This window comes from Notechis scutatus, chromosome 3 (genome assembly GCF_049901735.1).
Source record: "Notechis scutatus isolate UNSWTSFEM ecotype Mainland chromosome 3, rNotScu1.2, whole genome shotgun sequence".
Taxonomy (NCBI): Eukaryota; Metazoa; Chordata; class Lepidosauria; order Squamata; family Elapidae; genus Notechis; species Notechis scutatus.
The window spans coordinates 1972612-1987540 of NC_142011.1; the positions used below are offsets into that span (position 1 = coordinate 1972612).

The window sequence follows — 14929 nt, forward strand, 5'->3', positions numbered from 1 at the left end:
CCACGGTGCCTCTGCCAGCAAAAATGGAGCTCCGTTTTCACTGGCAGAGGGTTGCAGGATGCCGTTGCAGCCAAAAATGCAGCCCAGGAGGGCTGCATGCAGCCTACCCACCAGCTCCATTTTTGCTGGTAGAGGACTAGGAAAACAAACTACAAACAGAAAGGGAAAGAGAAGGAAAGAGGGGGAGAGAGCAAGGAAGGAAAGAGAAGGAAAGAGAGGGAGAGAGCGAGGAAGGAAAAAGAAGGAAAGAGGGGGAGAGAGCAAGGAAGGAAAGAGAAGGAAAGAAGGGAAGGAAGGAAGGAAGGAAGGAAGGAAGGAAGGAAGGAAGGAAGGAAGGAAGGAAGGAAGGAAGGAAGGAAGGAAGGAAGGAAGGAAAGGATCAGAGTATATTCATGACCTGGAATAGAGCTTGGTAACAAGGTCAACCAATGAATAGGCAGAGCAACTAAGTCAGCCAATGAGGACTGTTTGGAAACTGAAACTAGAAGCAGCCTAGGCATGGCTCCATATTAAGCGCTGCAGCTCTGCAGCTCTGTTGAGCTCTGAGTCTGTCTATTGAACATGAAACTGCTTCTCTCCTCTGCTTGCCTGCTGAACTAAAGTGAAACTGATGTCTGTTTCTGAGCTCCTGGGTTGCTGTTTTGCTCTGAACCTGTAACATGTCTGCTTCTGTTTGAGTTTGCTCTATATTGGAGAAATCTACAACTGGTATTGTAAAATTTACTTTATATGTTTATAAAGAAGTTAAATGAAGCCTTAGTCATCTGTGTTTACTTTCTTGATGCTGAATTTACGTTGCGATACTCTGAACAGGAAGGAAGGAAGGAAGGAAGGAAGGAAGGAAGGAAGGAAGGAGGGAGGGAGGGAGGGAGGGAGGAAGGAAGGAAGGAAGGAAGGAAGGAAGGAGGGAGGGAGGGAGGGAGGAAAGGAAGTCCTGCCTTAGTACTTGGCTACCAGCAGAGGGCAAGGTTCCTCTGGAGGACAAGGGTTTGGGGCTCTCCCTGATCTCACCTTTCTCCGCTGGGGACAATGGATCCCCCAGCCCCACCTGGGCCACTACAGGTGCCCCTGACATGAGTTATATCCACCCTGGCCAAGCCCCCCACCCTCCCGAGGTCAAACGCAACCCTGATGCGACCCTCAATGAAATCGAGTTTGACACCCCCCTGAGGGTCTCGTGCTTGAGCGGGGGAGGGTTGGACTAGAAAACCTCCAAGGTCTCCTCCAGCTCTATTCTGATTAATGAAGAACTGTAGTGATTCCCTTCCCAACTGTGCCAAGGAAGGTCGTAAAATGAGGGAAAGCTCACTTAACAAGTGTCTTGCTTTGGGGCTCAATGGTGGTTGTATAAGTTGAGGACTCGCTCTGCCTTCATGAGCAGATAGGGAGGCCGAGGGATGTCCCTGGAGCTACATTGGGGGGGGGAGGGGGGTCAGGTGAGGTATCGGCCTCTTGGTTTTTATCCACTCACCACTGGAATGGTTCTTGAAGTCCGTTTGCCAGACCGAGTAAGTTGAGGACATCTGTCAGTCCAAGGAGTCCGTTCTTACCCGTGAGGAGATCAACCAGTTTTTTCTGATCCAGAGTCCCATTCAGGAGACCGCCGGCTCCAGATAAGACTCCCTTGGTGGTACTGGTGAGAAGATCTCCGACACCCTCAAGGAGGCCGTCTCCTTTTCCTCCATCCCCACCAAGGACACCACCAAGCACCCCTTTGTCTCCACCTCCAAGGACACCACCGAGAGGTCCTCCTCCACTGGCTTTGTCTCCACCTCCAAGGACACCACCGAGAAATCCTCCTCCCGTTCCAAGCAAGCCTGCGTTGAGAAGAGAATGGTTCCCGTTAGGCTTTCTCCATCAACAGGACTTGCATTAATCAAGACCTTCTGACTCAACGTCTTCCTCAGGTTCCCCTCAGCAAGGGAAGGTTTCCTTCTTCCTTTTTCTCTCTGGTTTGGGTTCTCAGCAGCCGGAGCTCAGTTTTCATGGGGGTACTCGCCACAATCTGCTTTTCCCCTACAGCCTAGCACCAATCATCATCCTCAAGAGAGGATGCTGGTGGCGTCTGGGCAACTGAATGGAGCTAGCAGAATGTTGACTGGCCGGATGCCCTTCCCTGTTGCCAGTGTGGAGTTTTGTTCAGCAGATATATTCTCATTGTGCCCAGAGAGAGAAATATCTGCCTCTACCTAGGATCGAACTTACAGCCTCCTGACTGTGAGGCAAGAGCTCCACTTCTAGGCTACCGCACCACTCTACAGCCTAGCACCAATGCTATTACCTATTTGAGCATGTATGCATGCATGCATACCAGCATGTATCTATGTATCTATGTGTGTATCAGATGTGGTATTCAGCAGGTTCTGACCAGTTCTGGAGAACTGGTAGTGGAAATGTTGAGTAGTTTGGAGAACCGGCCAATCCCACCTCTGACTGGGCCCGCCAACCCCATCTCTTCTCTGCCTCCCATTGAGTCCCAGCTGATCGGCTGAGTCTCCTTTGGTTGCCGTGTCCAGGAGAACGGAGCTGGAAAGCAGGTTAGTGGAGGTGGGGAGGGAAGGGGGATTTTGCAGTAACCTTCCCCTGCCACACCCACCAAGCCACGCCCACAGAATCGGTAGTTAAAAAAAATTGAATCCCACCACTGGTATGTATGTATGTATGTATGTATGTATGTATGTATTTATTTATTTATTTATTTGTTTGTTTGTTTGTTTGTTTATTTTATTATACTGGTATTCCACCCTTTATAATATTTTTTTTTACCAACAACTCAAGACAGCAAACATACCCAACACACCTCCAATGTTCCCCACCACAATATTCCAGCATGATGGGTTGGGCTGAAAGAGATTGATTGGTCCCAAATCACCCAGCTGACCAAGAGGGGAACTAGAACTCACTATCTCCTGGTGTGATTGACCCAAAGTTACCCAGCTGGCTCTCATGCCAAAGGCAAGATTAGAGTTCACTGTCTCCTGGTGATGGGTGCAAAGTCATCCAACTGGCTTCATGCCTAAGATGAGACTAGAACTTACTGTCTCCTGGCAATTGGCCCAAAGTTAGCTTTCATACTTAAAGCCAGACTAGAACTCACCGTCTCCTGGTGATTGGCCCAAAATCACCCAGCTGGTTTACATGCCAAAGGCAGGACTAGAACTCAAGTCTCCTGGTGATTGGCCCAAAATCACCCAGACAGCTTTCTTGCCCTAAGGTGGAACCTGAACTCATAATCTCCACTTTCTAGTCAGGTGTCTTAACCACTAGATCAAGGGTCTCCAAACTTGTCAACTTTCCAACTTGTAGACTTCAACTCCCAGCATGGTTGTCTGGGGAATTCTGGGGGTTGAAGTCCACACATCCTCCAATGGCTGAGGTTAAGTAACCTAGTGTTGTGGCCCAGAGCTGGCGGCAGAATCGGACAATGAGGAGGTTGGGGAGGAACTTGGGCCAGTGCTGGAGTCTGGGGAAGGCTCTGATGGATGCTCTGCATCGGAAGCAGAGATAGAGCCAGGGCCGTCCGATATTTCCCAGCCACTAGAGATGCAGCTGCCTTCGGAGACTGAGATAAGCGAGGAGGAAGAAAAGCTGGGGCCTGTTCCAGACACACATGCACAGAGCTGTTAGGAGAGGGGAACAATGGAAGACAAGGAGTTGACTTGGGAAGCAAAGCACACATGGATGCTGAATGGCCCCTCCCTGGCTGAGGAATAAATAGAAGGAAAGGGGAGTGGTGGTTGTAGGAGACCACAGTTCGGAGTTCTGAAGATTTGGCTCATTGTATTTCGTGCCATAAAGACTGCTTGCCAGAACTTAATTTGCAGCCTTTCAGCTGGGAGCTCATAAACTTGCAATTATTTCAAGGAACTGATAAGATCTGTTGCCGTTGCTAACTCTTTGAAGGACCATTGCCTGGACTTTTTGGTGGGGGAATGCCATTCATTCACAAGAGGTAAATAAAGAGGGGTGTTTTTGTGTGGGTTTTTTGTGTGTGTGTGACAAGGAGTCTGTTTCTTGCTTCCACTAAGGCTGAGTCTGAACATCTATCTAGATTGCAACTTTAGTTTTATGTATACTGTATTTACAAGACTGATGCAGTTTTGAATGTATGCTTTCATGTTTTAGAAGAAATTATGTCTTGCTTAAATATAATTAGCTATAACCTTGGTTTGTGAGTAAACTTCTTTCCGAAAACACTAGGGTGGGAGATACTTAGACGCAATGTCCTTATCCAGATACACCCGTGGATGCAAAGGGCCACTAGGTGTCATGCCCCTGTTGGAGACTGACTCCGAGGGAGAGGAGGAACAGCTGACAGGGAGTGGGAGTGTGGCTCCGGAGGTTGTGGAGGAGGCGGGGGGAAGGGCAGAGGCCGGCTGAGCAGTCAGAGGAGGACCCAGGCCCATCCCCTCTGCATCCTAGGCCATGCAGGGAGGAGAGAATAAGGGAGAGACAGGAATGGCATGGTCTACGGGGGGAGGAAAGGGCCTTGATCCCCTTGATGGGCTGCAGCTGTGAGAACTGGATAAGAGGATGGACATGCGTATGGGCCAGTGCTGGAAACAAAACGTGGAAATATCTGTAGTCTGTCGTTCCTCTCTGAGTTTGGCGTCCTTCCCAGTGTGTGTTCCGATATCTGTGGACGTCTTCAAGCCCTTATCTTGCCTGGTTCCCTTAATTGCTTCAGTGTGTGGTTTGTGTTGTTTTTACTCTTGATAATTTATAGGCATTTTTAGTTTAAACGGCATTTTCCTCCTTTTCGTAATTGCTTGTGCGGGAGTTTTTGGTCTCCAGTCAAGGATATTTGGAGCTTTGAAGCAAAGTGAAGGAATAAAAGGGGCTTCACCTATTTTTTGGACTGTGTTTAATTTTTATCCCACCCTGGGTCATCACACTAGGTAGAATATCCTGCCAGGATGAACCATTGTTCAATCATGGTTTTACTCTGATGGAATCTGCCCAAAGGAGAAAAATGCCATTTCAGGTGAACTTACCCCTTCGACTTCTTTCAGAGTTTAAACCTTGGAGGTTGCTGTGCCCAAGGGTTGGTCCCAGCAAACAGCAGAAGAGGGCCATGTAGATGGCCACAGCCATGGTCAAGATGGACATCCTGAAAGAGAGGGAAGAAAAGAATGGGTGGGGGTGACGTGGGCAGGTTCTCGACATTTGAATTATTATCATCATGATGCAAGGATCCAAGATCTTACCTTTTTAGAAAGTAATAATTTCACCCAAATCTGAGCAGAAACATCCCAAGGACTTCAACCGCTGAGAACCCATCCACATGATATGGCCACCACCTTTCTCTCCCCACCACTGTGGACACCCCTGTTCCTTTCCACAAAACAGCTGCTCATCAGTTGGTGCTCTCTGAGCTTGGTTGTTGATGTTTGATGACCCAACCAGAAACATCATCATTGCTCGTAGGGAGTCGGTTCACGGAGAGGAAGAGGAGGAGAGGAGGAGGAGGAGGAGGAGGAGAACGACTATGGGGTCCTTGGTGGTCTCTGAACTTGGTTGTTGATGTTTGATGACCCATGTTTGATGAACCAACTAGAAACATCTTCACTTTTAATAGGGGAGTGGGTTTGTGGAGAGGAGGAGGAGGAGGAGGAGGAGGAGGAGGAGGAGGAGGAGGAGGAGGAGGAGGAAGGAGGAGGAGGAGGAGGAGGAGGAGGAGGAGGAGAATGACTGTAGGGTCCTTGGTGGTCTCTGAACTTGGTTGTGAATGTTTGATGACTCAACTCGAAACATCTTCACTTTTAATAGGGAGTGAGTTTGTGGAGAGGAAGAGGAGGAGGAGGAGGAGGAGGAAGAAGAAGAAGAGGAGAAAGAGTAGTAGTAGTAGTAGTAGTACAATGACTGTGGGGTCCTTGGTGGTCTCTGAATTTGATTGTTGATGTTTGATGACCAACTAGAAACATCATCACTGTTAGTAGGGAGTGGGTTTGTGTAGAGGAGTAGGGAGAGGGGGATATGGGGTCCTTGGTGGAGCTTCAACGTTTCCTTCCAGATGTTTCATTTCCCAATTGGGTAAAGTGCTAAAAGGAAGAGGGAATGCTCTCTGTTTATCCTATTAGTGTTGGTGGCTGTGACATTTTCCTCTTAGTAGTTCCTTGATTAGGCACTTCCTTGTTGTTTGTACCCCCTTGTTGTCTAGAACTGTCAGTGTTACCCAGTTGGATCATGAAACATCTGCAAGAAAACAACCAAGCCCATAGAGCACTAAAGGACCCCACAGTCGTTGTCCTCCTCCTCCTCCTCCTCCTCCTCCTCCTCCTCCTCCTCCTCCTCCTCCTCCTCCTCCTCCTCCTCCTCCTCCTCCCCACCTCATGTCTGCAAACTCTTTTTCTGTCTAGCCCTGATGATGTTCCCTAGTTGGGTCATGAAATGTCTGCAAGAAAACAACGAAGCTCATATAGCACTAAGGACCCCACTGTCCTCCTCCTCCTCCTCCTCTCCACAAACCCACTCCCTACTAACAACGATGATGTTTCTAGGGGTCATCAAACATCAACAACCAAGTTCAGAGACCACCAAGGACCCCACAGTCATTCTTCTCTTTCTCCTCCTAATCCTCCCCACAAATCTTCCCTCCCTTCTAGCACTGATGAGGTTCCCTACTTGGATCCTTGAAAATCTGCAAGAAAACCACCAAGCTCAGAAACATCAATGATCTCACAGTTCAACCCCAAGGCGCAAATATTCTTTTCTGCTGGTTAACTGTTAGTTTTGAAATTTTTTAAAAGACTTAAACAAAAAACATTATTTCAGAGAAAAACATATATACTAAAGCCAGGAGTATCCCTTTGGTTCACACAGAAAAGTTCCGTTGAACAGTTGGATTTTAAAGAGTTTATTCCTCAAATATAAGGGAGAAGGAGTAAATGCCACCACCGAGGAGGTGTGCACATACATGAGTCATCCAAAAAGACAATTTGGCCCATTGGTGGCAAACACAAAAGGATCTCGCCAAGCTGTCGTGTCCGTCGAGAAAGGAAGCTCGGAGACAGTGACTTGGTTTCAGCTCTTTATTGGCTCCTGAATACAGCTTAGGCTTGAAGGGAAAAACTGCGGCTTTTTATTCTCGAGCCGCGGTGGTCGCGTGTGACACCGCTTGAATCTCCCGCGATTAGTTTCCACCAATCGCGGGGATTCGCAGCGGACCAATCAGTGCGGCTCGCTCGACCAATCCCGGTCGTCGCGCGCCTTAACCAATCGCGACGCGGGCTACGAGTATGTTAATTGACTTGTACAGAACACCCCTCCCCTCTTGGTTCGGTCCTACGTAACGTAGTCCCGTAGGTAGGCGGGGCTTCGTACTTGTCTACTTGACTTGCGCAGCTTAGTTGTTGTTTGGTTCCCGGCCGGTTCGATCGGGACTTCTGTTTCTCTTGGCCCTGTCGATGGAACCCCCTGGAAGGTGTCGCTGGCCTCTTGTTGCAGCTCCCTCCTGGTCTACCCGGGTTGGTCGAGCTGCGACTTTCGCCGCTCCTGCCTGGTCTTTCCGGGCTGGTTGAGCTGGCCTGGCTGTTCCTTCCTGGTGAGACTTGGGCTGGCTGTTGACTGGTGAGTATTGCTGGTTATTTCCTATTTGATCCTCTGTGTCTTCCCTCCCCTCTTGGTTTGTGTTATCGGTGTCGTCTGTGTTTGGTTGCGTGTCGGTTGTGTTTTTGTTCTTGATCTTATTTGATCGATGTGGCGTTTCCATGTTTGTCCGTCGGTTGTCTGTAGCCGGTAGGAGTGGGGTCCTGTCAGTTGGGTTATAGTTGCCGGTACCCATAGTGGGTCTCCGGTAAGGTTTTTTGCATAGACTGCGTCGCCTGGTGCAAAAACCGGTGCTTGCTAGATGAGTCCGGGGGTTTTTCCGGGTTGTATGTGGGGTGTAGTCTGTCGAGTGGTGACCTTAGTTTTCTCCCCATTAGTAATTCTGCCGGGCTTTTGTTAGTCGTTGTGTTAGGGGTGATATGTTGTATTAGGAGCATTTTATTTATTTTTTCTTGTATGTCCCGTGTTCGATCTTTTGGAGGGTTCTTTTTGTAAATTGAACCATCCGTTCTGCCCTACCATTGGCCGCCGGATGCGCCGTCGCTGTCAGTGCGTGTCGTATGCCTCGTTCCGCTAGGAATCTTTCGAATTCCAGCGAGGTGAACTGGGGTCCGTTGTCTGACACGATGACATCCGGGAGACCGTGGGTTGTGAAGAGTTTGTTTAAGACCTTGGTTACTGCATCTGTTGTGGTGGTCTTCATGTTGCTTACCTCCAGCCAGTTGGAGTAAGCATCCACCGTGATGAGGAATGTGTTCCCTTTGTGGGCCCGGCAAAGTCTATATGGAGTCTCGACCATGGTCCCCTGGGCGTTTCCCATTCTAAAATTGGTGCTGCGGGGGATTTGGTCTGGTTTCTTGCAGCGCGAGCACTTGGCTACCCAGGCCTCGATCTCCTTGTCCATACCTGGCCACCAAGCATAGCTTCTGGCTAAAGCTTTAGTCCTCACAATTCCCGGTGCCCTTCGTGTAATAATTGTAATACCTTCCCTTGCAGTTTTTCCGGTATGACCACCCTGTCCCCCATAACAAACAACCTTTCTGTAGTGACAGTTCTGTTTGCCGGTTTCGGAATGTCCTGAATGCCTCATCGCTGTCTTTCTCTGGCCATCCCTTTGCTACCCAATGTAATACCCGCGCCAGACGCTTGTCTTTATTAGTCTCTCGGGCAATGTCTGACGCGGTTATGGGTAGGTCCGGCAATGTCTCTATGCTGAGGTGGTCGTCGTGGGAGCTGGATCGTCGTCTAGGTCGGGAAGCGGCGAGCGGCTCAACGCGTCTGCATGGGAGATCGCCTTACCCGGTCTGTGTGTGAGCCGGTAGTCGTAGGCGGCGAGGAACTCAGACCACCTTGTCATCCTGGGGGATAGGATGTTCGGGTGGCCTTGTTCCCCGCCAGGATGCCTAGCAGCGGCTTGTGGTCCGTGATGAGGGTGAATCGGCGGCGTAGAGGTACTCGTGGAACTTTTTTACTGCTGCGACGATGGCCAGTGCCTCCTTATCTAATTGGCTGTAGTTTCTTTCGGGTTTGCTGAGTGTTCTTGAAAAGAAAGCGATGGGTGCTTCTTTTCCGTCTGGGAGTGTATGGCTGAGGACAGCGCCGACGCCAAATGGTGAGGCATCGCATGTGACGGCGATGGGTAGGGTCTCATTATACTGAATGAGAACGGCATCCGAGGTGAGCAGGTCTTTGGTATTCTTGAATGCGGTGTCCTCCCGTTTCCCCAGGTCCATTTGGCCGTCCTGTCCAGGAGCCTATGCAAAGGCTCCGCCGCGTCGCTTTTGGGGCAAGAACACATTGTAAAAATTTAGCAGTCCCAGAAATGCCTGCAGCTCTGTTTTGTTCTTGGGTGTGGGGGCTTCCTTTATGGCTTTGACCTTGCTTCCGGTTGGGTGGATGCCATGTCGGTCTAGGAGGTACCCCAGAAACTCGACTTGCTCTGTGTATAGCTGGCATTTCTCTTTCTTCACCTTTAGCCCGGCCCCTTTGAATTTTTCTAGCACCTCCCTTAGGCGACCCTCTAGTTCCTCCTGGTTGGCTGCTGACACCAATACATCGTCAAAATAGGGAACCACCCCTTGATTCCTCGCAGCAGTCTCTCCATGAGGCTCTGGAAGATTCCTGGGGCTACGCTGACTCCAAACTGGAGTCGGTTACAACGAACGCTCCCCGGTGGGTGACTATTGTTTGCGCCTCGGCGGTTTCTTCATCGACCGGCAGTTGCTGATAGGCTTGCGCCAGGTCGAGCCGCAAAGACCTTGCCCCCCAGCGAGTGTAATAGGTGTTGCACTACTGGGACGGGGTAGGCGCTTTGTTGCAGGGCGCAATTGAGGGTGGCCTTATAGTCCCCGCAGATCCTTACTGACCCATCTGGTTTGACTGGGGTGACTATAGGGGTCTCCCACGGGCGTGGTCGATTGGCTGCAAAACCCCCTGTTTGACGAGTTTGTCAATCTGCTCGCTATTTTCTTCCGGAGTGCAAAAGGCACCCGTCTGGGTTTTAGGCGTATGGGGGCGACATTTGGGTCTAGGCTAAAAGAGATAGGGGGCCCTTTGTACTTGCCTAGGGTGCCGTCGAATACTTCTTGGAAGTCCTCGCCAGCTGCTGCTCCCAGTCGGCCTCTGTGGTGTGGTTTACTCCCGTGACCTCGATCCCGAGTGGCGCGAACCATTGGAGTCCTAAAAGGCTGGGTCGGTTCCGGTCCACGATAGTCAGGGGAAGTTTCGCGGTGCGGTTTTTGAAAGTCACCACGAACTGTCCGGTCCCAATGACGGGGATGCGGTTCCCTGATAGTCCTTGATGATCAGTTTCTGGTTCTCCAGTCCTCTTTTCTGGATGTTTGGCACCAGGCGCTTGAGTTCTTTCCAGGCGACCATGGAGAGGTAGGATCCGGAGTCTACCTCCATCCGGCATGGTTCGCCCTCGATGCTCACCTCCACGTGACCTTCCGGGCATCCGTGGTTTCGGCATGGCCGATGGTGACCGTCTGGTGGGTTTCTTCTCTCTGTCGGCCTTCCCGCTCCGTCGTCCTCGGTTGTCTCGGTTCCAGCGATAGTCGGCTTGGCGATCTCTGATTCTCGGGGGTGTCGTCTCGTCCCGGTTGCTTGGTTCTCGCCGGCGGGGCTGTGTGTCTTTTTGAGTCGGCAGACTCGGGCGATGTGGCCCTTCTTGTTGCACTGCCGGCAGATCGCGTCGATAAAACGGCACTCGGATCGAAAGTGGTTTCCCCGCACCCGGCGCACTGGTTCCCGACTTACGACCCCGTTGATCTCGCCGGTCCCGTCCTGTTTGTAGTCGGTGGGCGTCTTCCTCCTCGTCCATGGTATCGGAGGCGGAGTCCAGGTCCCGTGGTGTGTGGTGGTTTCTCGTTGGCTTGTCTCGGGGTTTCAGTGTGGTCCCGTTGTCTGCCCTCCGAAGTCTGGCTGCTGACTTCCGGGTGGCTTCGCTGCGGAAGCTTCGGCCAGGGCTTTGGCCATCTTAAACACTGCGGGCCCGCAGTGTGTGAGGAAGACGGCCCTTTTCTTCTGCCCGTTCGCATCCTTCAAATTGCTACTTTCGAGGAACATCAGGAATCTATCCGTGTACGATTCCCAGTCCTCGGTAGCGGGGTTGAAGGGTGCTGGTGGGGTCATGCTGGCCATCTCGTCGGTCCTTTGTCTTCCTCGGGACACGTGCTCGGTGGTTATTCTTTGGATCCCACCTTCGCCGCCAGTGTCGTGTCCGTCGAGAAAGGAAGCTCGGAGACAGTGACTTGGTTTCAGCTCTTTATTGGCTCCTGAATACAGCTTAGGCTTGAAGGGAAAAACTGCGGCTTTTTATTCTCGAGCCGCGGTGGTCGCGACCAATGACACCGCTGAATCTCCCGCGATTAGTTTCCACCAATCGCGGGGATTCGCAGCGGACCAATCAGTGCGGCTCGCCGACCAATCCCGGTCGTCGCGCGCCTTAACCAATCGCGACGCGGGCTACGAGTATGTTAATTGACTTGTACAGAACACAAGCAATCCTAAGTGATAGAAGTTGTGAATGCTCCAACACTGGAAGTTTTTAAAAAGAGATTGGATAACCATTTATCTGAAGTGGTGTAGGGTTTCCTGCCTAAGCAGGGGGTTGGACTAGCAGACCTCCAAGGTCCCTTTCCAACTCTGTTATTCTATTCTATTAATTTTTGGAGTGGACATCAGAGACCTGATTCTGCTGCCAAATATTGACAGTGTGATGACTCACAACGGGTGGGGAAATATGCAAGAGACACTTGAAAACAGTAATAAGGGGAGTGCCTTGCTGAAGTCTATGAAAAGCTCATTAAAGAGAGATCCAATCTGGAAATAAGGAGGAATTTCCTGATCGTGAATTCGTGGAACAATTTACCAGGCAGAGCTGTGGGTGCTCCATCACTGGCGTTTTTCAAAAAATAGACTGGAGAATCCCTTGGTCCAAAGCCTTGGGAAAGGCGTTGGATGACAAGACCTCCATTGTCCCTTTCAACCTAGTTATCCTATGGTTGATATTCTGTGCTCGTTGACCAGTAAGTGAGAATTCAAAGTCTCTTCTTCTTCTTTTTCTTAATACATTTATTTATTCAACATTTTGGCAATTGAAAACAAATTTCCACATTTTGCAACGTTACTGTAACAGCGTTTACATTTGTAAATGTCCCCTACTAATGTGTTATCCATCTCTGTACTTGCTTCTTCATCATTCTAGGCATTTTATACATACATACATACATACATACATACATACATACATACATACATACATACATTTGTATTTACATTTATTTACACGTAAACCTTATTGCTTGATGGTATTATGTACATTGTCATTCAACGCCTTTGCGTCTTTTTCCTTAGCCATTCGTACCAGACACCCCATACCTTACAGTATTCTCCTTCTTCCTTATCTTTCAATAATAACTTCATCCATTGGTCAAAGATTGGTCAAAAGTCTCTTCTTCTAACTGTCCATTGAAAGTTATTCTGTTATTCTCTAATTCCCTTATTTTGCTATTCTGTTATAATTGTCTCAATAGCAAAGGCAGATGGTACAATTCTGATCTGATTCACCTCAATTAGCTGAAGTTTCCCCAAGGGGAAAGGCCAAAAAGGGGGCATTTTCTGGGAGGGCTTCCCCCTCTACCAAAAGATAAAGATACCCCACCACCCAAGGCGAGCTCCATCGGCCATTGTCTTTTTCCAGAATTTTCTTTCAGCTTCCCAGTTTTAGCCTGCAGCCCTGGGATTTCCCGGTGGCCTTCTTTCTAAGTCCTAAGCAGGCCCAGTCCTGCTTAGCTTCCCAAAATCAGGCAGTCCAGCTAATCGTGGCTGGTGCAGAATATTTCACATTTCCTCTCATGTTCGTCAGGGTCCCCAGCAGGTTAATTAAGGCCTTTTAAAGAAGGAGAGGAAGAACAATTTCCCTGAGATATTTCGATGCCCCACTGTTTAATTTAAACCAAGGGTATTTTCCCCTCTCCAATCAAGGGAGAGTATGTGTAATCCTTTCGTATATGAATTTACGAACGCCTTTCGAACGAATGGGTCACATTTACTCCAAGCTCAACATTTCAGTTCACCCTTCATCAAGCCAAGTCAACACTTTGTAAGTTTGGAGATGATAAAACCGGGCTTGTTTCTTTCTGGCTCTGATTTTTACACAAAACCATCTACTTTGGTGAGAGGTGGGGGGTTTGATGGGTCAGAATTCCCTCCCTCCTCATAGAAAGGTTCGGTCACAACCCCCATGTGTGAGTTAAATAGACGTGACCCCCTGAATCAAACATTCATTTTTCCCTTATGAAAAGCTTACAGCCTTAATCGATTCATGGATCTTTCTCCGCACAACCTTGTGATTTGGATTTGATGGTTGATGCCTTCCAGTGGGCCCGTCTCTGGGGTCTCTGAAAGTGGGGGAGAAACCCCTGAGCTGTGCCCCTTTTACAACAGGTTGAAACATGGACTTGACCAATCGAAAGACGATTAGGGGACTGGAGGCTAAAACACATGAATAGGACAGTAACTCTATTGAATTCTATGGTATAGTACACTGAAGATGGTATTTAATTTTGTGGTATGATGTGCAATGACAATAAAGTAAGGTAAAGTAAAGTAAAGTAAAGTAAAGTAAAGTAAAGTAAAGTAAAGTAAAGTAAAGTAAAGTAAAGTAAAGTAAAGTAAAGTAAAGTAAAGTAAAGTAAAGTAAAGTAAAGTAAAGTAAAGTAAAGTATTGAAGAACGGTTGCAGGAATTGGGTCTGTCTAGTTTAATGGAAAGAAGGACCAGGGGAGAAATGATTGCAGCCTTCCAATATTTGAGGGGCTGCCACAAAGAAGAGGGGGTCCACCTATTTTCCAAAGCACCAGAAGGCAGGAGTAGAAGCCATGGATGGAAGTTAATCAAGGAGAGAAACAACCTGGAATTAAGGAGAAATTTTGTGACAGTGAGGACAATTAATCAGGGGAACGACCTGCCACCAGAAGTTGTGGGTGCTCCAGCACTGGAGGTCTTCAAGAAGAATTCCATTTGTCTGGATTGGTATAGGATCTGCTGCTTGGGCAGGGGGATGGACTAGACAGAAGACTTCCAAGACCCCTTCCAACTCTTATTCTGTTATTCAGTGGAACAACCTGCCTGCAGAAGTGGTGGGTGCTCCAGCACAGGTCTTCAAGAAGACATTGGACAACCATTGGCCTGGAATGGTATAAGATCTGCTGCTTGAGCAAAGGGTTGGACTTGAAGACCTCCAGGGTCCCTTCCAACTCTGTTATTCAATGGAACAACCTGCCTGCAGAGGTGGTGGGTGCTCTATCACTGGAGGTCTTCAAGAAGACATTGGACGACCATTGGCCTGGAATGGTAAAGTGTCCCTTGCTTGGGCATGGACGAGAAGACCTCCAAGATCCCTTCCAACCCTGTCATTCTACATTCTGCAGAGATTTGGTCCTCAGATCCCCCACTGAAAACTAACTCTCCTGCCTGCTTCTTGCGATCCACCTTCTGCCCTGTCTGGTCCTAGGAGAAGAAGCCAAATGTTCTTACCTGAGAATCTTCAACTTCGGCAAGTAGCATTTCCTTCTCATCCTTTCTTATATAAGCAAGCCCTGGGCAGGTGGGAGAGGAATTTGAAACCTCTCAGGAGGGGTGTTTCCTCCTCCCATGACTTCATGTACTATCTACTATACATTGTACTAGGTACTACTAGGGAGTACACATTGGAAAATAAAATAATAATCAGAACATCAAATACAAGTTAGGTGGAAGCGATCTCGTAGATAACCTTCACTCTGTCAAGGACCTAGGAGCACTTACCTCAAATGAGCTAAGACCCAGAGCTCACAGTAACGGCATTGCCAAAAAGGCTTTAAGAGTTGTTACCCTTA

At 49.0% G+C, this 14929-nt stretch overlaps 1 protein-coding gene across 2 annotated transcripts in view; it reads right to left on the reverse strand.

Annotated features, from left to right (window-relative positions):
* LOC148131047 (uncharacterized) overlaps window positions 1-14611 on the reverse strand; it is a 33331-nt gene extending 18720 nt beyond the window's left edge. The window contains exons 1-4 of one of the 2 annotated variants that reach the window (XM_087959130.1): window positions 14589-14611; window positions 4995-5110; window positions 1775-1817; window positions 1472-1690 (exon numbers count right to left, since the gene is read on the reverse strand). In XM_087959130.1, coding sequence (XP_087815256.1) covers window positions 1472-1690; window positions 1775-1817; window positions 4995-5109 — 377 coding nt within the window. In that variant the 5' untranslated portion in view covers window position 5110; window positions 14589-14611. Of the gene's footprint in view, window positions 1-1471; window positions 1818-4994; window positions 5111-14588 lie in introns of both variants that reach the window. The other variant, XM_087959129.1, reaches the window with a different exon arrangement.
* Between the last annotated feature and the right edge of the window lie 318 nt (window positions 14612-14929).